This window comes from Haplochromis burtoni, unplaced genomic scaffold, assembly GCF_018398535.1.
Source record: "Haplochromis burtoni strain Fernald_Lab_line unplaced genomic scaffold, NCSU_Asbu1 Contig_3, whole genome shotgun sequence".
NCBI lineage: Eukaryota > Metazoa > Chordata > Actinopteri > Cichliformes > Cichlidae > Haplochromis > Haplochromis burtoni.
The window spans coordinates 1,034,549-1,058,016 of NW_024582364.1; the positions used below are offsets into that span (position 1 = coordinate 1,034,549).

Here is a 23,468-nt window from a genome sequence, read left to right on the forward strand (position 1 = left end):
CCTGTAATATTGCATAGGTTGGATTGTTTTAGGTTCTTGCAGGCCTGTTTTGTCTGTTTGAGAATAAATTAGAGGTCTTGTAGCCAAACCACACTGGCAGATTGTTATTACTGCCCCTGGCACTATTCACGAGTAGAAGTTGCATTTCAGTTCAGTTTTTAATGGCCTCCAATTAGAGGTGGAGAGACTTTGATAAGTTTAGGACATGGAGTTGGTTCTCCATGCTTCGTTATTTCATTGGAGCAAAATGGAGAAGGATTTTCACAGTAACCATAATCCCATTTGTTTAATATAAAATGTGACTCAAAAATGAGTGTCTATTAAGCAAATACATCCAAGCAAGTTAAAGACCCCGTGAGCAGTTCATTGTGTCATCAAATTTATGTAACAGCTTGCAGTCAGCGCTCACGAAACGAAAAGGAGAGTCAGACACCGATTCAGACTATTTGAATATTTTATTAATATGTAGAAAATGTATTAAAAAAGGAACTATATAGTACATGTTTAAGTCAAACTAGAGCTAAATTTGACAGTAATATCCAAGGTTATCCAACAATAATTCCTAGTTTCAGCTTACATGAGCGTTTCAAACAGTCAAGATCACATTTTATCAACATTTACATTTCCATGGCAAGATTTGTCAAATGAATGCAGTTACATTATCTGCCTATATACGAGTTATTACCAACCACGGTGGCAATATCAGTTAAGTAATCTGTGAACACAAACCCAATAAATAAAAGCATTTTCTTTTTTTGTTGTTGTTGTTTTTGTGTCACATCAGTCACAAAGAAACAGGAAAATAAATAGCAGTGAAATAAATAAAGGGAGCAGATATCCTCTCAAGTGAGTGGGCCAGTCGAGATAAATACATTACTGGGTAATTATACAATATATGGACACAAGGTCAATATTGTCCTATTGTGTCTACAGAGAACATCACCAACGTTTTAGCTAACTCAATGTAAATGATTACCAGGAGAAAAAAAAAGAAGTGTATGATTTGTGATGTCTAGGACGGACAGGTTCCACGCTTTGAAGCATTTGGCTCAGCCCTAATTATTATGCTGTCAGTATATCAGTAGCATAAAAAGGTCATATAATCGCAATAACATTGGTTAAAGGTGATATTGTAACTTGTAAGAAGTTCAGTACGAGTCTTAAGTTTAAGCAATGGGGATAAAATGTACTTTTTAAACCGGATGCTGTGCAATAGGTGGAAAAGATTTTATAAAACACAGAATATAGACCAGATGTGGAAAAAAATATCAACACAACTTGATCTCAGGTAATGAGGGAAGGAAATAATATCAAGAAAATATTTCAGGCCCCTGTTTTTCTGTAGAATTTCATTGGATTTGTTTTCTCATGTAAATGCAAAGAAGAAGAATGGATGTGGATCTGTGGATGACGTTAAACAAAAGGCTCGTTCTGTGAAGTTATTAATGGTTGAAGGATTATTGCAAAATAGAAAAAAGTCAAAATCAATGGAAATATAACGTTAGCTTTCTTTAAGAGCACCTTATAATCCGCAGTGAGAGGTATTCCTCACAATGCAAATTAAATTCTGTTCCTTTTCTGCTTCCCGACCTTTGTTCCTCGTACACAAACCCCAATGAGGCAAACTTCATCTAATTAGTTAATGAAATAAGTACAGATAATTCTCTATTCTATTATAAATCACTACAGGAGATGGACTGAAGCAGTTACTTAGACACTGAAACATAAATCAGACTCAGGAGAGATCATGTGATCACCTGACTTGGAGGCTGATAATCAAAGTGATCTATATCTTCTACCTAACAAACTTCAGGAGCACCTTTTACCCAGATCAACAAAGAAACGTGACTACAAATCAGATTGCAACGCATCCTCAGGACATATGGTTTTTACTGTCAGGCTCTTGATTGCATTTTAGTCCACATGCACAAGTCTCCCTCCAGCCTTCACCACAACACTGGTTAAAAATACAGCACTTAAAATGGAGATGTTCAAAAGGGCTTGTTGAATTAGTTTGCATCTTAAGGGGGAACACATCAAAAGCTGTTTTCAGCTCTATATCTACATGAGTATATTGTTAGTAGTTCATAGAGGGGAGAGTTACAAATATTTTAAAGTCTAAATGGGGAAGAAATAAAGACAAATATACAAAGTCGCAATAGGAGCCAAAGTCGCTTGCTCACTCCTGTGAGAAAAGTGAAGAAATAAAGAAAAGTTCACTTTCCAGCTGATCAAAAATTGAAAAAAACAGAATCAGATTATCAATCGTGAGACCAAATGTCGCTTGCAGTGATGGTGACATCGATTTCCGTGGACTGCTGTGTGGTTCATCTTCCGACTCCGCAGAGGGCATTTTTCCCCCTTGAAAAGGGGCCAGCAAAACTCCAAGAAAACAACTTCAAGAAAACCAACTGGCTCCCAACACTTTGTGCGACTCCGTGAGCGGTGAATTAAAGCAAAATGTTTGGTGGGCACGCTGCAGATTACACCCGCCCAGCTAAAAAGGAATACAGGCTCAGCCGTGTTTGCTGATTTTGTTGTTTCACCAGGGAGCTTAAATTGTGAAGCGAGTAAAAGAAGAGCACAGAAGAAAGACTTGGCTCCTCTCCACCTACTGTTCTGCTTTCTTTGTTAGGTTCATTTTCAGCCAGCAGTGGGAGAGAGGTGGGCCAAAACATGCGCTGTACCCCTGACTTTCCCCTGCATAGAATTTAGCGATCATAATGCATAAAATTACGCCTGGGGACACAGTTACCATAAAAAGCCCCTGAAAAAGTGGGACTCTTATTAACACAGGGTGGAAAAAGCTGCTTCAGTGACTTTGGTGACTGGCATCTTTCCAAACAGCAGGCCGGGCCGTTATTATGCAGATCTTTGGTTAAATGTTGCATCTATCAGCGCCATCTCTGCAAGCAATCAGAGCATCTATAGCAGGGGTCAAAAAGCAATTAAGAGATTGTTATTTTTGGCCAAGAAGACGAGCTCGAAAAATCTAATGCCCATTAGCAACCGAAGAAATGAAGTGAATGACCAACAACAGCTTTGCTGTGTTCCCACTCACAGTGCAAATACTGTCTCAGCGTGGCCACCAGTAGTAGTAATAATAATAATAATAACGATAATAATGATAATAATAAGAGAATAGTTTTATTCTGCTTTAAAATCCATAATCCATAAGATAATGAAAAAAATAAAGTAGATGGTTATGAAGCTGCTGCTGGTGCACTGCTTTGTGAATGTTTTGTTTTTTAATGCTAATTATCCAGAAAATTAATATTAATTTTAATATAGGGTCAAAAACCAAGGCATCAAATAAATGGACTTTGTCACAATATCAGGTATAAAAATAGATATATATTTTACAGAGGGTTTTAAGGGCATATACAGGTTTTTTTTGTTTTTTCTTTTAGTTAAAAGTGTTATTTTGTAACAGTTAAAATAATGCTAGCTCTCACTCCTGAGGGCGCTTCTGAGCACATCGTAGGGAAAGACAAATCACGGATTAAAAGAAAAAAAAACAAAGCTTCCTGGTTTGCCTTTCCTCTTGTTTTGTCTTTTTGTTTGTTTTATACAGCAAACAGAACCATTTTCATTCATAGTATTTAATAAATTACATACAGTGTCTTCTAACTTCTGGGCAGAAGTACAGCAGGGTAAGACAGCTAAAGCTGGGCAGGTGGAGAGATCAACAGAGTTCGGACGTTGCTCGAGCCTCTCTGCTATTTTATGATTACATCCGTGGTTATAACATCTTCTTGTTAATGTTTTAATAAAATATTAGTAGATTTTTGCCATATTCTGCTTCTTCTTTGAGCCTCACTAACGTTGCCCTGCCGCGGTCACATCCCAGCCTGCTGCTCCTGTCAGTGAGGCACGCGAATAGCAAAAACTCAACATCCGAACTCCATTTATCCATGACTCTGGGCTGGATCGTGGCGATTCATCTATACAGGGGCAGACCGCCTCCTCTTGCTGCTGATGCTGCGGAAATTGAACGGCCTCATTTTCATCTCCACAAAGGGAATGGAGAACTCGTGGCCTTTCCAGTGGTACCAGTTGATACCCTGTAAAAAAGCGAGAAGTACAATTTGGGAAGCAGCTCGGATCAACAGGATTTTTTTTCTTCTTCTTCTTTTATTTCTTTTTTTTGAGCACATGAGATATGAGATATTTCTGAAGATGGAAAAGTTATGCTTCTATTTAAGTGTAGTTTTCATTTAAATAAAGCATTCAATCCAGGATGATAGGAATCCTGACTTAATAGCTAGCACAAATACGACCCTGGTGTAATTACAGCCTGAGTCTAGCCTTTCTAATCCCCATCACCACCAACATTTCTTTCGCTGCGTGTCTTTATGGCCGACCATCTCTGCTGCCACCTGTTCCTGTTTCATGTCATTAACAGATGAAGAGGAAGGCACGGGAGCAGAGTGGGAGAAGCGGCGATGCTCCAAAATCCTAATCACGGCTTCACACAACACATTGAGCCATTTCACTATGAAGCAAGCAAAACGAGGAATACCACACACCAGTCAGAAGGGACACGAAAAGCCCTCAATTATCCCACATCACATGTACAAAACACAAAAAAGTGTCCATTTTCGTGTTCGGCTGGGGTGCCAGTGCTTTTTTATTTTTAATCTCACATTTAACAATTTGTTCCGTTCCTTAAAGGAACTTGAAATGCTTGAATTGTTTGAACTTACTGGGAAATGAAAGCGTATCTCTTGACAAATTAGTCTCAAGCGCCATCCTCTTTCATTAAAATCAGACGAGTAGTGTAGCAGATTTGGTCCTTCAAATTTTGACCTTTCATTAAAAAACTCCTTCATCAAGATGGATGCTGGTAGCAAGTTCCATGTGATTTCATTTGCTAATTATTACCCTTTCATAATGACAAGTTTTAGCCTTTAATCACTGTTCTGTATTGGATACCATTAAAGTGAGACTTGTAAATGCCAAGATACACTTTCAAAACGCAACCTTTTTCAAAAGATGGCACTTACTTTAAGACTTGATTCATTCAAATAGCCAAAAAAAACACATTTTTAAAAACTTTCCCACTTTGAACTGGCACGTTTATGCAGTAAGGTTGAATGAAGTTTTCAAAGGATTCCTATTCTTGTGAACGTGGTATCCATTGCACACCTCGTGGGAGCTAATTTGGCACAAAGTTGATGTGGATTCAAGAATGAAGTCATTCAATTTTGGTCATGAAAGATCAAGGTTAGCGTGGTCTCGCAGAACACATTATGAAAAGATTTTAAAAAAATATCTAAGAGGACAAAACTGTAACGTTTAAAAGATCAAAATTTAGCTGCAACATCAAAAAGTTGGACATGGAAGCACACTTCAACTGACTCGCTGGCCAAAATACTCAATAACCCACAAAACGGCTATCAACAACTTTCCCTTCAACTACTTCTCATCTGTTATTTCTAATGGAAACACTTAAACTGTGCTGAATTTCATTCCCATTGCAATGAGCTGACAGTTAAATTTTCACGCTACAGTCATGAAAAGGAAAGCAGTGATTAGAGACCGCAAACAAATTATCGCATGTGTGTTGAATTTGCGATCGTGCTGCCTCTGAAACAGTTGCTTCCAGGACATCGTTCAGGTTTGTGACCACTTGCAGTCATCTGCATCTACCTTGACTTTGTTGCATCAAGGTGACAATAAAACGGCAATCAATTTGCAACCGAATGGGGTCAGGTTGCAATTTCACGCGGTCTTGTGATAATGTGGAAATTGTCTGAGAGTGATTGGAGTCAGATTGTGGCTGTTTGGAGACAGGTTGCCTTCTTCCAGGCATTGCAAACTTTGCTGTAACAACTCACCCGATGCAAAAAAAACCTCACAATTTTTCCTAATTGCAAGGAGGATGCCACCCTATTTTTACTGTAGTGTGACTCAGCCAGGTGATCCCAGAAGGAAAAATAGAGTGGTTTACATCATATTTTGTAACATAAACACAAATGAAATCAGGAAGCACAAAAAACAAAATAACTATCTCCGGTCGCACCGACTGAAGTTGTGTCCTGAACATACTGTCAAACTAGCATAAACCTCTCGGAGCTCAGGTTGCTCTAAGAGACTTCGTCATGTTTTAAATAACAAACACAATAGTTTTGCCCTCTTTTTAAAAAAAAAAAAACTTGCACCACAAAATTGTCAAAATTATATATCATTCATTCAGGATCGTTACTTTTTCATCACTTAATATGTATATATGAGCACTGACCTGACTGTGCCTGGACTCGCCGTATTTGCCATTGAGGTTAGCCCGGTGGCAGTTCTTGTACCACCAGGCTCCTTTGTATGACAACGCACAGTTAGTGACAGCGATGTCATTGTCTCTGTCTTTTGTCGAGAAGGGCCGACCCTGGTGGTAGCTCAAAGAGTCACCTGGGATCACAACAGAGAGAGCGGTAGAGAGCTTTTAATATTAGTACTGCTTCCTAAGAAACACTGAACTTCTGTGAATAACAGCGGGACATAAATGAGCCAATAAAAGCAGGAGGGTGACAGGAAGATGTAAGAGGAAAAAAGTCCCAACTTCAGGCTCTTTGAGTTTATCTTGAGAGAGAGAGAATTACGATCATAAACATAAGGGCATCATGGGTAATTGTGGTATATTGTCACACTAACAGACTGAGTGGACAGGAATGGAAATGTGGAGGAGTGCTGAGGCAGGTTTACAATGACAAAAAAATGGCAGAGGCATAGGGACAATTCTGACATAAAATGAGGGTCATATAGCAAAAACTGACAGCGCTGAATGTCACCACTGGCTATTTTGGAGCATATATATATAAATATATATATATATAATACATATAAATTACCAGCTGTGCCATTGTATTCTCCTATCCTGAGCTTGTAGAGATTTCTTGCATCTCCAATGGAGAACTTGTCATAATTAGCGTAGACTGACTCCTGTCCGTCCCTCATGTCAATCCTCAGCTCATAACGTCCCTGAGCGGCAATCTTCTGGATGTTGTCTAGACCTGCAGAGAAATGTGCAATTTTAGATTCAAACTGAGTTACATTTCCCGTCTGAATTACCCCAACATTCGATCACCAAAAAAAAAAGAAAACGATTTTCAGGTTTAGTCAGACTTTCCTGTAACAGGAAGTCTACATTGAAACATCACCAAGATGTGCAAGCATAGGCAATAATGAGCAGTAGCAGATTTAAATGAAGACTGTGCTGCCGAGATAAGGCAAAGCCCTTAAAAGAATTCACAGAACAATTTACAATTTGTTGTTTGCAAACGCCTAATCGCCCCGAGATGTTCTCATGTGATTGCTTTAACCACCTGTTACAATCTTCACAGGCCCGATGTCAAGCGTCTTCATCAGCTGGCCTTGTGGCTCTACTGGATATGATTGGCAGTGTCGGCCGGTGGACACCGTCACCACCAGCCCTCCGGCAAATGCCAAGTTTGCGAGATATGCAGCTTTGCTCTCTATCTCAAAGGTAGCAGATACGGGGGGCTCGTTTGAGCCCCGACAGACGATAAGGCCCCGCACTATCCTGAGCGATTGGAACTGCCTTCGCTATCAGATTACAACAAGCACCCATTTGGAAAAAGAGCCTCCTTCCCTGCTTAACCTCCGACAGAAACACACATGCACTTTTTCTGAACCCTTGGAACATTTTGAGCAGCAAATAAATAAAATAAAATCCCCAAGCCTTCGCTGATAAGAAGTAGGAAGTCAAAATCGGGGGAGAGCAGGGAAACTAAATCTGCTGTAATATGTCAATGGAAAGTAGATAAAATCTATGTTACAACCCAAAGGCACTTAGGGTGACAGGGGAAAAGCTATTGTTATAATAAAACTGTGTTTAACACTCAGTCATCTCTAATATCCATAGCATATCACCGCATTATCAGCAATTAATCTGTCGCACATCGTTTTTCTTTTTTCTTCTTCCAACACTTTTATGGGATCAGACTGCTCTATTCCAAACTGCGGCAATTAAAAATGCATTGTGAAACACTATTGCGCTCTTCTCCTATTATACTACCAATATTACCATCTCATCAAATTTTATTACCACTACATTTCTCTCACAATGAAGTAGAAACAAGGAATAGGGGGATTAAAGAAAAATCGAGAGCAGGGGATAATGATCGCAAATCGCACACTGTCGCTGTGCGTTTCTCTCCATTATGACATCATCAAACTGGCATTGGATTCGGGATAAACCGGTTAAGGTCAGCGGGGGTGGGGAGAATAGATTGGCCTAGAGCTGCAATAAAAATGGCTGTTCTCAAGCTGTAACGGATAATAATGAAAGTTCAATTTCCATATTCTTTACTGCTGGCCCGTTAAGTGCTCCTTCTTTTCAGTTTGAGTGGATTTAGTATCAATGTTTATGGTTGGTATATTGCTATTCTGTGTGCAGAGGCAGTGATTAGCTAAATGTTCCCTGCAATGGCTCTCCAGGGCTAAGACGGTGACCTAATCTCTTGAAAGAGGAGTGAAGGTCACCTACTCTGGAACTGCAGTGACCATCTGTAGGACGATAACCTTCACGTTTTTATGAGGATACACTTCTTTACACAGTGAAAAGTGAAATGAGAGCGACTACAGCGCCAGAATGAGACGCAACAGAAACATAGCAATTAGCTTAATTGATATGAACACAGCTCCCTGTAACATTTAGGAGTGCAGGGATATTCCGATCAGTGATTTGGGAGGAAGTAATGTCCATTTCTACTTGTTTATTTTGGCTAGCAACAGATGTCTATGTATAACACATAATATACTCCAAAAAATGCAACATTCTCTGTGTTGGGGCTTGATGAGGGCAGCGATTAAAACCAGCATTTCATTTCACAATCAGCTTTGCGAAGCAGTGTAATTCCTGTCATCAGAGACTTTGCTCGTTCAGGAGAAACAAGTTGACACTGGGCCTTATGTAGAGTTTGATTGATTTTTACATGCATTTTAGGCAGTAAAGACATTAAAAGACAATTAGTGTTATTGACCAGGGGGGGCAACACTGCATATTGCAAGGAAACCCCGAGGATTTTGTTCTTAAATTAAGCATTCATTACAGTTATAAAAGTAGGCCTTACATCAGTTACACCACAAATTTCACCGACCCCAGAGTGATCATTTTCCTCCGCCTCCTCGGATCCTTTTCACACATAATATTTTCATAACACATTTCAAAAACCTGCGATATATGTAGTGATGGCTGCACTCTGATCAGCAGTTTCATTTTCATGGTGTCTGTAGGTGGATACCGGATCATGCTGTCATGGTGTTACGAGGGCAGCTGAAGAGCAGAAAGCCATCAGTAATGTTTCTGGTGATTCCTGTGCTAATGGTTTCCTGCTCACAATAATTTTAACCCGTGGATGAACAGAAAAAACTGGAGTTAACTGGAATAAAAACTAACAGAGCTAATACAAAAAGTAATACATGGAAGAATTTGTTCCTATCTTCTATTGTCCAATTTTAGTGGCCTATGTGAACTATAGCCTTGATTTCTCTGTCACACACACGCATTGTGTGTTCAGAGATGCTTTTTTTGCATACCTTAGTTGTAATGAGTGCTACTGAAATACTATACCATTCTATTTGGAACCAAAGCCCATGCCACATTCAAGTACATCTCCTTTTTTCCCCATTCTGATGTTTGGTTTGAACTTCAGCGAGTCCTCTAGACCAGTGGTCCCCAACCTTTTTTGCGCCATGGACCGGTTTATGTCTGACAATATTTTCACAGACCGGGCTTTAAGGTGTCACGGATACAAACAACAAAATGAAACCAGTGCCGGTACCAAAAAATGAAGAAGATTTATTCATAACACATGGGAAAGGACCCAGGGAAACCGAGTTAATGATAAAAACGATTAAAAAATAACACTTAAAAACCAATAAAAACCCTGAAAACGATGAATTTCACACCCAAGCCTCGATTCTCGTGGCCCGGTACCAAACCCGGGGGTTGGGGACCGCTGCTCTACTCCATGTCTACATACCTAAATACACTGAATTGGTGACATGTAATAGGCTGATCAGATATTTGTGCTAATGAGCAGCTGAACAGAACCTAATAAAGTGTAAATAAAATTAAAAACTATAAAACTAAAATAAGTGTAATACACTAAAGAAATTAGTGTTCTGGTCTCAACATTTTGTGTTAAGACCTGTAAAGCTGAGGCTTCTGTGTGCTGTGCTGTCAGCATATCTGTCTTGCTTTATGGGGCCACTCTTGACGCTCCACACCCTGAGGTTACATTAAGCTCCTTTTGTGCACCGAGGACAAAGTTACAGCGCAGCCAGAAGAAATAGGATGGAATGGGGGAAAGTGTATCCTGGGAGGCACCTAGAAAGTAAAGGAAGACCCTGGAGATGAAGGTACCGTTCTACGGGGCCTGCTCAGAATCGGCGAGAGGGCAAATTATAGCTGATTCAGCAGTAGTGGAAACAGGTCAGATGAAATGTAGTCACTGAGCCAGATACGCTCAGGCATCTTTAGACTGTATTGTACTGACATAGCCATTAAAAACAATCTTTCAGATCTGTGCCAGGAAGCTTCTATGCGATGCCTTCAGGTGCCTCCATCAGAAAGAGAAAAAACATTCCTGTCACTTTATAGTTCACTATCCACACTCAATACTTAACAGTGTGCAAAAGAGAGGGATTTCTCTCTTTATTCTGTGTGTGTGTGTGTGTGTGTGTGTGTGTGTGTGTGTGTGTGTGTGTGTGTGTGTGTGTGTGTGTGTGTGTGTGTGTGCAGTATCATCCTACAAAAATATTTAATATTTTTATCAAAAGCTCTTTGCTTCCGGGAGTAATTTCCTCTCTTCTTTGTTGAAATACAAAAACAGATAAATAATTAATTCATACCAGCAGACAGCAATCCAACTTTTCCTGTTGAGATAAAGAGCTACCTTTGAACGCGCTCTCTTGTGTGCATAACAGTAACAGGAACAGCTGACAATATTATTTAATTCGGCTCAACAACAACTCAAAATAAATCTTTAAAAATAGCCAGCGTGAAACCCCCACCCCAAACAAATCTGATATGCTCAACAAGAACTGTACACTCTTTTACTGGATTATATTATATTGTCAGCTCATGATGGGTTAGATTTAAAAAAAAAAAATCCCTTTATGCTTTTACCTATTACAGCGTGCTTAGTCACAAATGGATGCCGCAGCTATCTTGCATTATTATCCAAAATGTGTCATCAAAGTAGCAGGCTTCCTTCTGGCGATAATGCAATGCCGTAAAATTTCCCCGCCGTGTTATTTCTTTCTTTAATCAAAAAGTTCAAAAAAGCATTCCACTCAAGGTCCTGATTCACTTGATGAAATATTCATGTAATATTTTTCCTTTAATCATCTGCACCAAAACAATAACACAAAAACTGGCCCATGAAGAAACATGAGTCATTTGCACATTTTTTAATGAATATAATTATTGTTTCATAATGAGATTTGGAGGGGGGGGGCTGGGTGAAAAGTATTCAGCCGTCCATCAAAGCAGTGAGGACGTTCTGTTGTTTTTGTCTTTGGATCAGAGTGACGCTAAAAAAACAATTACCAAGTCATTTCGGAGAGAAATGAGCTTTCAGAGATTCCAGTAATGAATCGGATAGACTTTGTGAAGTCAAGTGCTAAAAGACGAGATGAGCGGCGTGACTCTCTGTCTTTGCACAACGTGAAAGATCTGACGAGAAGGGCTTTACAGCCTGCACAAAATATTGAAGACATCTTTCCTCTCCATAAAACAGATATATCAATTGAAACCAAGTGAAAGCTATGAACCTCTATTGATTGTACCTATTAAATCCACCTCAGTCATGGGGGACAGGGTGTAGACAGAGAGAGTGTTACAGCCTTCAGAAAACTGCAGCAGAAATTGAACAAAATGGGTGGCAGCTTGCAGCTCAATATTGCCCATAAAATGCAGCTGAAATATATTGGGCAGGGTGACAGGCTGAAATACGGCGGTGGCAGACCTGACCTTACCTGTGAAATGTGCGATTCACCTACAAGTCAATCAGTGTCAGTTTTTTTTCCAAGAAAAACAAATAAATGCAGATAATCTCACCCCTGCCACCTTAACCTCACCGAGTGATGCAACATATGTTTCTAGCCAAGCCCGCAGACTTTCAGAAACTCAATATGTTTTTTTCTCTGTCTTGCATTTGACAACTAAACATAATGAGTGAACCTTTGCTTTGGAACCACAGTTTATATAATCTTTATCTAGTGGGAGATTTACCAAGCCAGAACTCATCCTCCAGGTTTCCAAAGCCGACACGATAATCACTCCACTTCCTGGAAAAGTCCGTCAGGCCGTTCTGACGACGCTGGAATACCTGCAGAGCAATAAGGTTTATTGAAACCGTTTGAACCACACGGCTCATAGTAATTTGTCTTGGCGTGTTCACATATAACAACACAAGACGCATCTAACAAAACACTATGGAGGTTATAGATCAACCAATCAAAGTAATACATCCTATACTCAGATTGGTACATAATTATACACTAGCTGTCTTTACACCCACTTACAATCCAGCCTCCTTCATCCGTGGTCATGTCACAGTACACCTGCACCCCCTGGCTGGGGTCTCTGTTGATGTAAATGGTGTAGATGCCGCTCAGAGTCTCTCCATTTAGCAGGTGTTGGGCGCAGTTCTGAGGTGTCGCGAATAGGCGACTCCCTGGAAAAAAAGGCGGAGGACCAGTGATGAGAAGTTAAAATTTGCTTGCTGTTCCCCATTTTGACTTAAAAATATTCAGCTTGTCAAAATGTTGCTCTATTACAGTATTTAGAAGCTTGTTACTTTAGATATTATATCAAAGGCATGCTTTTAAACATCATTTATTAAGTATTTTTTGCCTTAAGAAAATGAGCTCTCCCCTGACTCTAACTTCCTCTAACAACTTGTGGCCATCATTTGGTTGAATTTGTTGAAAAATTGCAAAGGATGTGTCATGCAATGTAATTTGCTCTGCAGGTCAACAGTCGTTCTCAGGACTTTGGAGGCAACACAGAGAATAACCAGAAACAACTGTTAGGCATTGAAGTAAAATCGGAATTTGTCACTTTTACAAGCCTGGCAGTTTGTGCCAATGCTGGAGTCATCTGTGTAGGTTTACAGTTATCCAGTTAAAGATAGTCTTGAGAGTTTGAAAAGAAGCCAACAGGACTCCAGTTAGAGTCATTCACACCTAGCTCCTATGCTGGGTAGTTAACAATTTGCTGTGTGAGCATGGTACGTTCCATCTGAAGAACACTGACCAGGCCCGCTCTATGAACGTGCTATAGCTTGTTGTTAAGTGCAAAAAAACAACCAATGGCTGTATTGCTGTAATGCTGGCTCTACCTTACTGAGGAGCAAAATGTTCCTGTTTTTCTTTACTTTTTCAACTTTACTGTTGGAATGCTCTCAGGTTAGGAGTGACGTCACTCCCAGCTCTGGCATCTGACTTCAGAGGCAAACAGGAGACAGGATTAACATCATCTACAAAAAAATCCAGTCTTTCTAGTAAAGTGCTTCTGGTCAAAAGGGAATATGACCAAAGTCTAGGAAAATCTAGGGCATGATTATCAGGGCATTAAGTTCACTTACAAAGTATTTCTGTGTCTTATATTTTGAGGCCAGTAAATTTGCTGTCAGTTTCAATCTATTCAGAAACTGCTGATGCAGCAGGTTGCTACAACATGAACTTGGTGTTTTGAAATTGGATGTGGCAAGAGAGCGGCTGGGTCTGACTGTGAGAGCACACACTCCTTGGCTAACAGCCTAGCATAGGTCTCAATTTTTTATTCAGTACAACCCAAAATGAGTACAACTTACTCATCAGGTGTTTACAGACGTTTAGTCAGAAAGCTGTTTTCTATAGCTCTGGATGTATTTCTGTCACCACAGGTGTCGCCACCTGGTGGCTAATAAAAAGAACAGGCATTTCTAAGATGGCTTAACTTTTCAGACCATGGCGCGATGTCTATCCTTTTTAATTGCCAGTGATATGTTTGTATGCCACAGATGTTGTGATTTATTCCTGCTGCTTTATGATGCTTCCTGACGCATCAGACATGCTGTCACACAATAAAAATTAAAGCACATTATTCATACAGCCACCATGCAGGTGCAGCCTAATAGTAATTTTCTCTCACTAAGCGATGGGGTAAGGATGGACATTGTGCTTGACTTTGGGGAACCATTACTGTGCATGTCTGTTAGAGTAACTGTAATGCAAAAAATGCAGCGAAAAGTCTCATGGGCCAAGAAAACTCTACACATTAGTATCGCTTTCCCAGCTTCAATTAAAGAATACAAATGCATTACGTGTGCGTGTGATTGAATGAGTGCATTCTGTACCTGTAGTAAAGGTGGTAGAGACTACAGCGCTGGTGTCTAGTCCCCTCGCAGCCTGGAGCTTGACGGTGTACTCTGTAGTCTCGGCCAGTCCCTCCAGTCGAATCCATGTGTCCTCTGCATCGAGAATCAGCTCCTAGTGCACACACAGGACCAAATTCACTCGCGTAACGCATACTGTGTGAGGGAGGCGATTTCCGATAAAGAAACTACATTCTGTAAAAGTAATAATTTAATGTGCATTCAGTACAAACCTCAGGGTAAAAATAAAACTGTGAAATTAAATTCTGAGACCTTCAGATATTCGTTTTTAACACATGACAGCTGGACTTCAGGCCCAGTGGCCCATGAGGCGATCGTGGCTCAAAGAGTTGGCAGTTCGTCTTGTAACCGGAAGGTTGCCGAACCCGAACTCGAACCCCGGCTCGGACAGTCTCGGTCGTTGTGTTCTTGGGCAAGACACTTCACCTGCCGCCTACTGGTGATGGCCAGAGGGGCCGATGGCGCAATACCTCGCTTCTGTCAGTCTGCCCCAGGGCAGCTGTGGCTACAACTGTAGCTTGCCTCCACCAGTGTGTGAATGTGAGAGTGACTGAATCGTGGAATTGTAAAGCGCTTTGAGGGCCCCGAAAAGCGCTATATCAATGCAATCCATTGTATATTCTCATGCTAACAGAAACAAATGAGGAGTGTAGCAAAGAAATTAAAACTGCACATTAGGTGAAACCTAAATATTGTGCGAGTTACGGTAACACTTCCTTTGTTTTCACAGGTGAAAGTGCAAGAGAACATGCAAAAATTTAAAGAGCAGAGGAAGTGAGAAACAAGAGATGCTAAGGGCGGGGTGGGTGGGGGAAATGAAAGACTTTTATCAGACAGCTGCGCTGAGAAGCTGCAAAGCAATCAGGAAACAAGAATTTCTATTTTAAGGTGTGACACCACAGTGCAGTCGCTTCCTTTGTCTTTGTCTTGAGGAGCCAAGACGTTTGACCGATTTGTGAGCGTACTTTCTGTGACACCAGTTTCTTACATGTGGCATGAATCCAATGGCATGAGGTTTGACCGATGAATACAAACTTGTGCGTCTACATGTGTGTGTGTGTGTGTGTGTGTGTGTGTGTGTGTGTGTGTGTGTGTGTGTGTGTGTGTGTTACAGTCTGGCCTGAGTACACATTAAATATAAACAAGAAAAAATGAAATATTCAGCCGGTTTGGCCGGGGAAAAAAAAATCACACATTCTGAAGCAATGTGTCCATGTGAATTATGCAGGGAAGCAGCTGGTAAACGGTGTCTCTCAGTCTCAGAGGATCTGTCATTGTCCCGCTGGGTTTTCAGGGTCAAGATAAGATTTTTATTGCAAGTGAGCAGCCCCGTCTTATCAAGGCTAATATATACCTACGTGCGCTTGCTATCGATTGTGTATGTGTAGCCGAATGGTTGGATGTTGTCCTTGTGTAAGATCTTTATCATTCCAGGCATGACCATTACTGATACATGTATTTACAAACTGTTCTGTTCATCAGATAAGAAATTAATCTCAAAGCTACTTTGTGTAAATTATAAGAGCCCATTATCTCGCTAAGAGGAGAAGCTGATTGAACAGCTTTAAGGCTCACCACTATGTGGTTAGATTACTGCTGAGGTAAGACCGAAGCGAGAACGAGCCACACCCTAAAGCAGAGACTGAAAGAGAAAAATCTTAAAAGCACTTCAGTCTGTTGCTGTTGCTTTTATGGGTTGAATGACTCATGTGTTGTTCAATACCCTAAATTCATGATGCTATGAGCAATCGTTGTTTACGCAGCTCATAGCAGTGAACAAAGAATGAATAAATAAATCATCACATCTGAATAAATGATAAAAGACAGGGTTCACACAGGTGCTGAAATACTTGAAAATGCTTGAATTTTAATGTGGTGTTTTCAAGGCTTTAAAAGAGCTTGGATTTTGAATAAAGCAACTGAAACTGAAACAAAGCAACTGAAACTTCGCTGCCATATCTGTCTAAATAGATTGCTTTTTAGATAAAGCAAATAAGCCCGAGGGAGGATAATTGCTTTTGCCTTTTAAAACAAACACAGACAACGCTCGAGGCTCACTTGCCACCTTAATCTTTTCGTGCGTGGCGTCAAATGTGATCTGCCGGTGTTTTTGGATGCGCGTCCTGTGATGCAACGTGAGCAGGAGATGACAACATGTCAGGATGTTGCTGTTTAACTTAGTGAGGGCTTAAAAATAACAACCGCAAATTGTGGTCGAAAAGAGGAGCAAATACTCAAAAGTCTGCAAAAAGAGCACGCAGCCTTTCACAGTAAGAGAGTTTGCTTTGTAAAAGATGAACCGCAAGTTTTTATTTATTTCTTTTTATTATTCAGTTTGCTAAATTATACATTTCTCGAATCTGTATCCCATCTGGCAATGTTAACACACAGCGCTCATCAGGCTCCTGAGGATGAAATGGACTGTGATGTTTAGCAGCAGAGAGTCAGTCTCCAGTGAAATTCCTAAAGCTTTTATTTTTTTTAGCTGTAAACTCTTCACACTTCACTCACTCAGCTCTGGACTAATCTGATCTTTCTCACATTGCTAACTCGGTTAAGTCTCTGAACTCTTTCCAGTCATTAACATCTGGAAAAACACCCAGGACATTGTTGCCTGATGTCTGAAGAAACAGATGTACATATATAGCTTTTGTGTGTGTATATTGACCTATATTGATTTTTCCTCATATCATGTGGCATTACACCAGCAGTTGTACTATAAAACCCCAGAGAGGTATATCTGAAATCATGCATCTCCACATTCCTCCACACAACCGCTCCCAAAGTATGGAAATACAATTTTTCAGCTTATTTACATAAATATGCACATATATCATTTATACCAGCTGTGTGGGGCTGGAAAAGCTTAATTTTGCACATTGTCTGAAATCATCTTCAAAAGATTATAGAAACCCTCAGTTTGCCTATAAAATGAAAACAATTTCTAAATCTGTTAGCTTATTTTTTTCTATTACACAATAAAAAATGCTACAAGGCATACTTTGTAAAAAAATAAATAAATGTCAAAGTGACTTAAATAGCTAAATAGCTTTCTTTTCCTCTCTGTCTCTGAAAGAGTGTATTTGGAGTTATAATGAAGCGTAAGAACAACCAAGATACAAAATGAGTGAAGTCACAGCTGGAAATTTTAAGCAGCTTATGTGTCAGTTTTTAAAGATAGGAACATTTCTCCATCTCTCCTCTAGAACAGTAAGAGGAGTGTTTAGCTTGTTCAGGTAGCAGCTTTTTGGTTTAGTGCTGACCATTGCTCACTTTTTGCAAAAGCATCGTCTGCAGCAGGTCATGCCATCTGTCGCTAATTAACATAAATACTTCAGCACCTTGATGGCACTTTATTATCATCATCATCATTATTATTATTATTATTATTATTATTATTATTATTATTATTATTATTATTATTATTATTAATAAAGAAAATTAAATTATGGCCACTATGGATTTTTGAGATCACTGCTGAAATGCCCTCTTTCCACTTGACTACCTTCCAAGCGCTTGGAGTGTGTGGCATATATATATGTGTAATCAACATTTAGGTAAGTAAATCTTAATTGCATATTTTTTTTAAATCCAGTAAGAAGTTCACTTTCTTTTTATCCACCAGGATGAGCTGACCATATGAAGCAAGATAGGCCAATGCTTTTTCTGTTGTTTACTCCAAATAGTTTACCTGCTATCTGAACGTCCCAGCAAAAATCGAGACTCATGCAGACAGCCAAAGTTTTTGTAATCTGTCCAAATGTCTAATTTCTGTGAGCTTACATGAACCGTAGCGTCAGACTTGCGTTCTGAGCAGACAGGAGTGTCACCAGCTTCAGCTTTAACCCACCTCCCTTAAGGTTTAATGTGTTGAGTGTTCAGCGATGATCTTCTGCGGTTTCCCCCATTTCCAATTCCCAGTTTGAAGTTTAGGGTCACCTCGGCTATGTTTACATGCCTTAAATCAGGGATATCAAATATAAGGCTTGGGGGCCAGAAGAAGCCACTGGACGGCTCTGGAAAATGTGAAGGAGTCATTTACTTTTAACTGTATTTTCATAAGTTTTACAGCTTTTCCTACTGATAACGATTCCTGTTATTAATAGAAAAGTAATTAAGTAATAGACAAACAATTACATGAGACAAAGTTCCTGTTTTTCCACTATGTCTTCAAATGTATATTTGTATGTATTTTTTACAGTGTGTTCAGAAAATTCATGGAGTTATTAATGCACATGAAAGCAAAGTGTTAAAACTAGTACATGAAATGTTGATTCTGTGTTTGAAAACAAACCATTACTGTGGGAAAAAGGACAGAAACACAGAGAACAGGGTCAGCAGAGAGATTCTTGATCTAAGAAAGAGCTTTGCTTGTGTAAAATCTCATAAAAGAGCTCATCTCAAGAGTCAGACTGCATTCTTTGTGCATGAGTGACACCCGATGGACAACCGCACAGCAGTGCCACACTTGCAAGGTCAATTTGCGTGTGTGTGTGTGTGTCTGTGTTTGTCTGAGAGAGCAAGGCCTGTGGTAGGTCATCATTACAGTACATCAGTATGGATCTTTGTGCTTGTTTTGACCACATGGCTCTCGCTAATGTGCTTTATTACCGTTACTGAGCCACATCAAAACATTTAATCAAAATAAACAACGTCTCTACCGAGGCACATTATAATCATATCTCTATTTGACAGGCAATTTCACTGTGTGAGTGTGTCTGTCCCTGAATGCGTGACCGCTCCCCAACAAGGGGCTTTACCTGATTGAAAGATAAAATTAGAACTTTAAAGGGATTATCATGAAGTTGTGATTCTGCATTAATATTCTTTCCTGATCACTGCTTAACTCGGTGTATTAATTTCACTAAATTCGCACTTTCCAAAAAGAGGTTTCAACACATCTGACATGAATTATCATCTTTCCGATGCATTTGCTGTTGATTACACCTGAGCAATTAACATCCAATCATCCTCCATGGCATGTATATAACTCTTGAGGAGGATCATTCGGTTCTGTTGTTCGTTTATTTATTCATTTTTAATAACCTTACAAAAGAAACAGGGTTCATTGTTGGGGCAATGATGGCATGAGCTTTGGTCACAAATGCAGTTTAACTGGCTGATATTTCAATAGGAGCAGTGAATATAGTCACATCTTCGTCTATGACATCAGTAAATATTGTCAGAATTTGTTGTTGACAGTTTACAATCGATGACAGCGATGCTCGTGCATTTGTCATTATCGAGGACACGATACGAGACTGTGTCTGCAAGAACTGCCCGCTGACGAATACAACGAGAGGGAGATATTACCAGGCTGGATGCTTGACCCCTACGGGGAGGGGGTCCGATGGCTGTGCTGTGATCTGTTTGATGAGAGTCTCTGCTGGCTGCTCTTCTCTGTCTGTGTGCTATCTGTTTCACTGTGGGCGTGTAGCTGCAGGCTACAGAGGACATCTATCAAAATGTATGTGTATGCGTGCATATGATTTTAAGTGTACACCAAGTTAAAGTGTATGTTCCAATTAATGAGGTGTAGCTTGCAACGCATGCACACCTACATGAAATGAACACCAGACTCACACCTATGTCTTGGAAAACTGCGGCTGTGTATTCCGTGGTTGGATGAGATCTCAGATTTGATTGAATCCAAGCGATGCCACTATTTACTCCACTAATTCTTTAAATTTCAAATAGCTCTTTGCTGTTAAGCCAGTGTTCAAAAATCTCTGTTATACAAGTTACACAAACATTTTATTGTAATATTTCATTTCATTTCGAAACAAAAAGGAGGAACCACAAGGAAAAAAGGTCAAAATATACCACATTAGTATAAACACTAAAATAGAAAGTGCATGAGAGTGGGAGTGCTGGGTGGATGTCTTCAGCTTTATTTGGTTTAAAAGATGATATTATTTAATGAGGGGAGAGAAAAAAATAAGGAAAATAGGAAAATGAAAAAAGAAAATAAGATAAATACATACAGGAAGATCTTTGTCCTGTGTGTGGATTCTGTGGATACTGGGAATAATACTCCTTCACATGAAGCCTCTGGCTTTACTGTTACAAGTAGTTCTCTTGTTTTGTTTCCAGACTAAAAACTCTCCAAACAAACAACATTTTAGTCAAATCAACAACTTATCATTTTTTTCACATTCAGTTACCAACTGAAGCTGCAGCAGGTTCATGGTTCGACGTGGGGTTTACTTTGAATCAGTAAGTGGACCAGCCCCTTCCATCCGATATCTGATGGAACCGAGACTGTGACAAGATCGGATAGACTCGCCTTTTAGACACTGCTCGTCGTTTCATTTAAATAGGTTGCAAATATCAGAATACAGGTTAATTATGCTATACAAAAAATAGGAACCAGCACTACCAGTGGAGCTCAGGTTTAGGGGGTCGAGTTGAGGCGAGCGGGTTATGCCACTTACTTTACGGCTGCCGTCGGGTGTCTTGTAGGTGAGCATGTAGTTGTCTATTTCTGCAATGGGCGGCTGCCATGAAATGAGAGCACTGCGGTGATTCACTTCACTGGCTGTCAGGTTCACGGGTGCATCCATGGCTATCAGAAACAGAGAAAACACATTACTTTGACACTCGTGAAGAAGGTTTGCAAGACATTTAGGTAACGGTGAAAAGACTTCTACTGGTGCTCATACTGCACATAATAATGCTGTTCTTAACCCTATAATGCCTTTTGTATCATATTTTTGCTGTTTCCTAGACCTCTATCTCAGCAACATGATCAATACTTGCCATAATTTCAAAATGTTATGGACAAAACTCTTTTTTTTTTAAAATATAAAATTAACATTGTTGTTAACAAAAAGTTGCCAAAAACGCCCAATGTATTAAATGCGATACAAAAAATATATAATCAATACATAATACAAATATATTATACACAACATGATATAGCAAAAAAATGTGGATTTTGTTATAAGGGTTAATAAACATCTCAGTTCCAAAAAAATCATAATTTTCTGGCTATTTTTTGACGGGTTGAGTCTTACAGAGTAAATACCCACTGAGATCTTGATTTATTACTCAAGACTGTTATTAAAATGTTCACTACCTTTATATTTTATTGGTCCAGTAGTGATATGGTACACTGGTGTCGAGTGCATTGTCCAAGTACCACCCCTGCAGTTTGAGGAGCTTGAGCAAAGCTAGGAGATGCAGATGGGTACAAAAAATGACATCTCTGAAGCTCATCTCTTTGTTTGGATAAAACTACAGCCTCCGCTGCCTGCTCAGGTTTTCTCTTTATGGACAGAACAAGCAGTAGACGAAGAAAAGTGGCAGTGATCCAGCCTTCTAATAAAACCTCAGAAGCTCAGATGAAAGAGTCTCGAGTGTTAAGATATAAATTGCATTCATGCCAGTACTGCTGAAGGCCATCTTGAAAGGGTTTAATTATTTAGATTTTTCTGCCACTTAACCACAAGTGCAGCGCTGCTGATCTCCATGAAGAAGGATGAGGCTGCCATTACCACATATCTCTTAGTGTTAACAAAATGAAGAGATCATGCACAGTAATTTGTTTTAGTCCATACGTCAGTATTTCATATGTTATTTCGAAAAAAAAATGTTACTCAGACAGGAGTCAACGGCTCATTTTGAGCTGCAGTGTAATATGCCAAATATTTACTGTGCTGCACTGATGTATGAAGGGATGTGTCATCCGCTTAATTTGTGTGACTCATTTAGTCTTTTTTTTATTCAAAAGAATGAAAGTCTATGATACAGCTTTTTAGTACTTACACTACGAGACCATAAAAGTTTTCTGTATATATACTCTAAGCATTTAAAAGATGCCAATTTTATTATAAAGGCCCCTATTGTGCTCTTCAGTCAGATTCTGTTGCTTTTGTAATTGTGAATTTGTATATCTATGGTGCGAGATGACATCATTAATTTATTCATCTTGGACAAAAAGGCTCATAGTGAACACACCATCCCCGACATCCAGCTTTTCAAATGTTCTTTTCACATTCATTACATATAACACACAAAATCTCTCTGTCTGTCCATCTGTGAACTCTGACACAGTCAGGAGACGAGCAGGCAAACTTGAGCCACAGCTACACCTTTTCCACATCACATATTATCATTGTAAATGACCATTAGCTTGCTTCAAAGCAACTTTTACAGATGGAAGCAGTGAGTCTGATAAATGCACAACTTGATGGCAAAATGTTCTAGGTGTGCTCTTTCTTTAGTGGTTGTTAAATTCTGTTGTATGTTTTATATCTGCCTACGGAGAATCGATGTGAATCACAGAATGACACAGTCCTGAGCTGCCTACAGACTGCAAACGATAGCAGAACTCTAATTTCCTTTTTACCTTTCATAGCATCTGTGATATTGAACCCTTGGTACGACGACCAACGTATGTGTTATTCATTTGTTTTATGTAAATGTTGAAAAGATCTAAAAAATACTGCAACATAGTGTTTGATGTAATTTCTAAACTGATCACCTGCCAATGGGCTAAAATGAGCCATTTTTTATGGCTTATGCACCTACAGCATCATATAAAAATCCTTATAAGGTCTCATTTATGGCCACAAAACCTGAATTATACGTTGTATATTTCCGAAAGCACCTAACAATGGACTAAAACCACAGACTAAACAATACTGTAGCATCGACATGTCCAAGTGAGTCCAGTGTGTCCACCTTAATGCTTTATGACCAGTGATGATTTTGGCATCTTACAACTAAATTTATAGCCATAAGCTAATAGAATAAACAAAAAAATTCAAAGCACACCTCACCATCTCTACCTTCTAAGAAATTAACAACAGAAAAGAAAAGAGGAGGTACTTGTACACTTTAAATGTACTCCAGGAGGTGTGTACTCTAAAATCTCCACATCAGCACTCCTGATTCCCTTTAGGGCCGGCTAAAAAGAGCAGCGAGATATTTTTCCATGTTTAGCCGCTGCATATCACAGCCTCAAAAAGCATTCAAACCCTTGATCAGCAAGCCCACCCAAGTTTTACCGCACATTACATTACATCATCCAAGAATATTCTGGGTCCCTGCACGGTT

General features: G+C 39.5%; 1 protein-coding gene across 3 annotated transcripts in view; it reads right to left on the bottom strand.

The window, feature by feature from the left end:
• Positions 1-436: 436 nt before the first annotated feature.
• Positions 437-23,468, bottom strand: part of tnr (tenascin R (restrictin, janusin)) — a 198,196-nt gene continuing 175,164 nt past the window's right edge. For all 3 annotated transcript variants that reach the window (XM_014332926.2, XM_014332928.2, XM_014332924.2), the window contains 7 exons: positions 20,843-20,973; positions 14,370-14,502; positions 12,553-12,704; positions 12,260-12,356; positions 6,849-7,010; positions 6,245-6,408; positions 437-4,064 (listed from right to left, as the gene is read on the bottom strand). In XM_014332926.2, the coding sequence (XP_014188412.1) occupies positions 3,945-4,064; positions 6,245-6,408; positions 6,849-7,010; positions 12,260-12,356; positions 12,553-12,704; positions 14,370-14,502; positions 20,843-20,973 (959 nt within the window). In that variant the 3' untranslated portion in view covers positions 437-3,944. The remainder of the gene's footprint in view (positions 4,065-6,244; positions 6,409-6,848; positions 7,011-12,259; positions 12,357-12,552; positions 12,705-14,369; positions 14,503-20,842; positions 20,974-23,468) is intronic.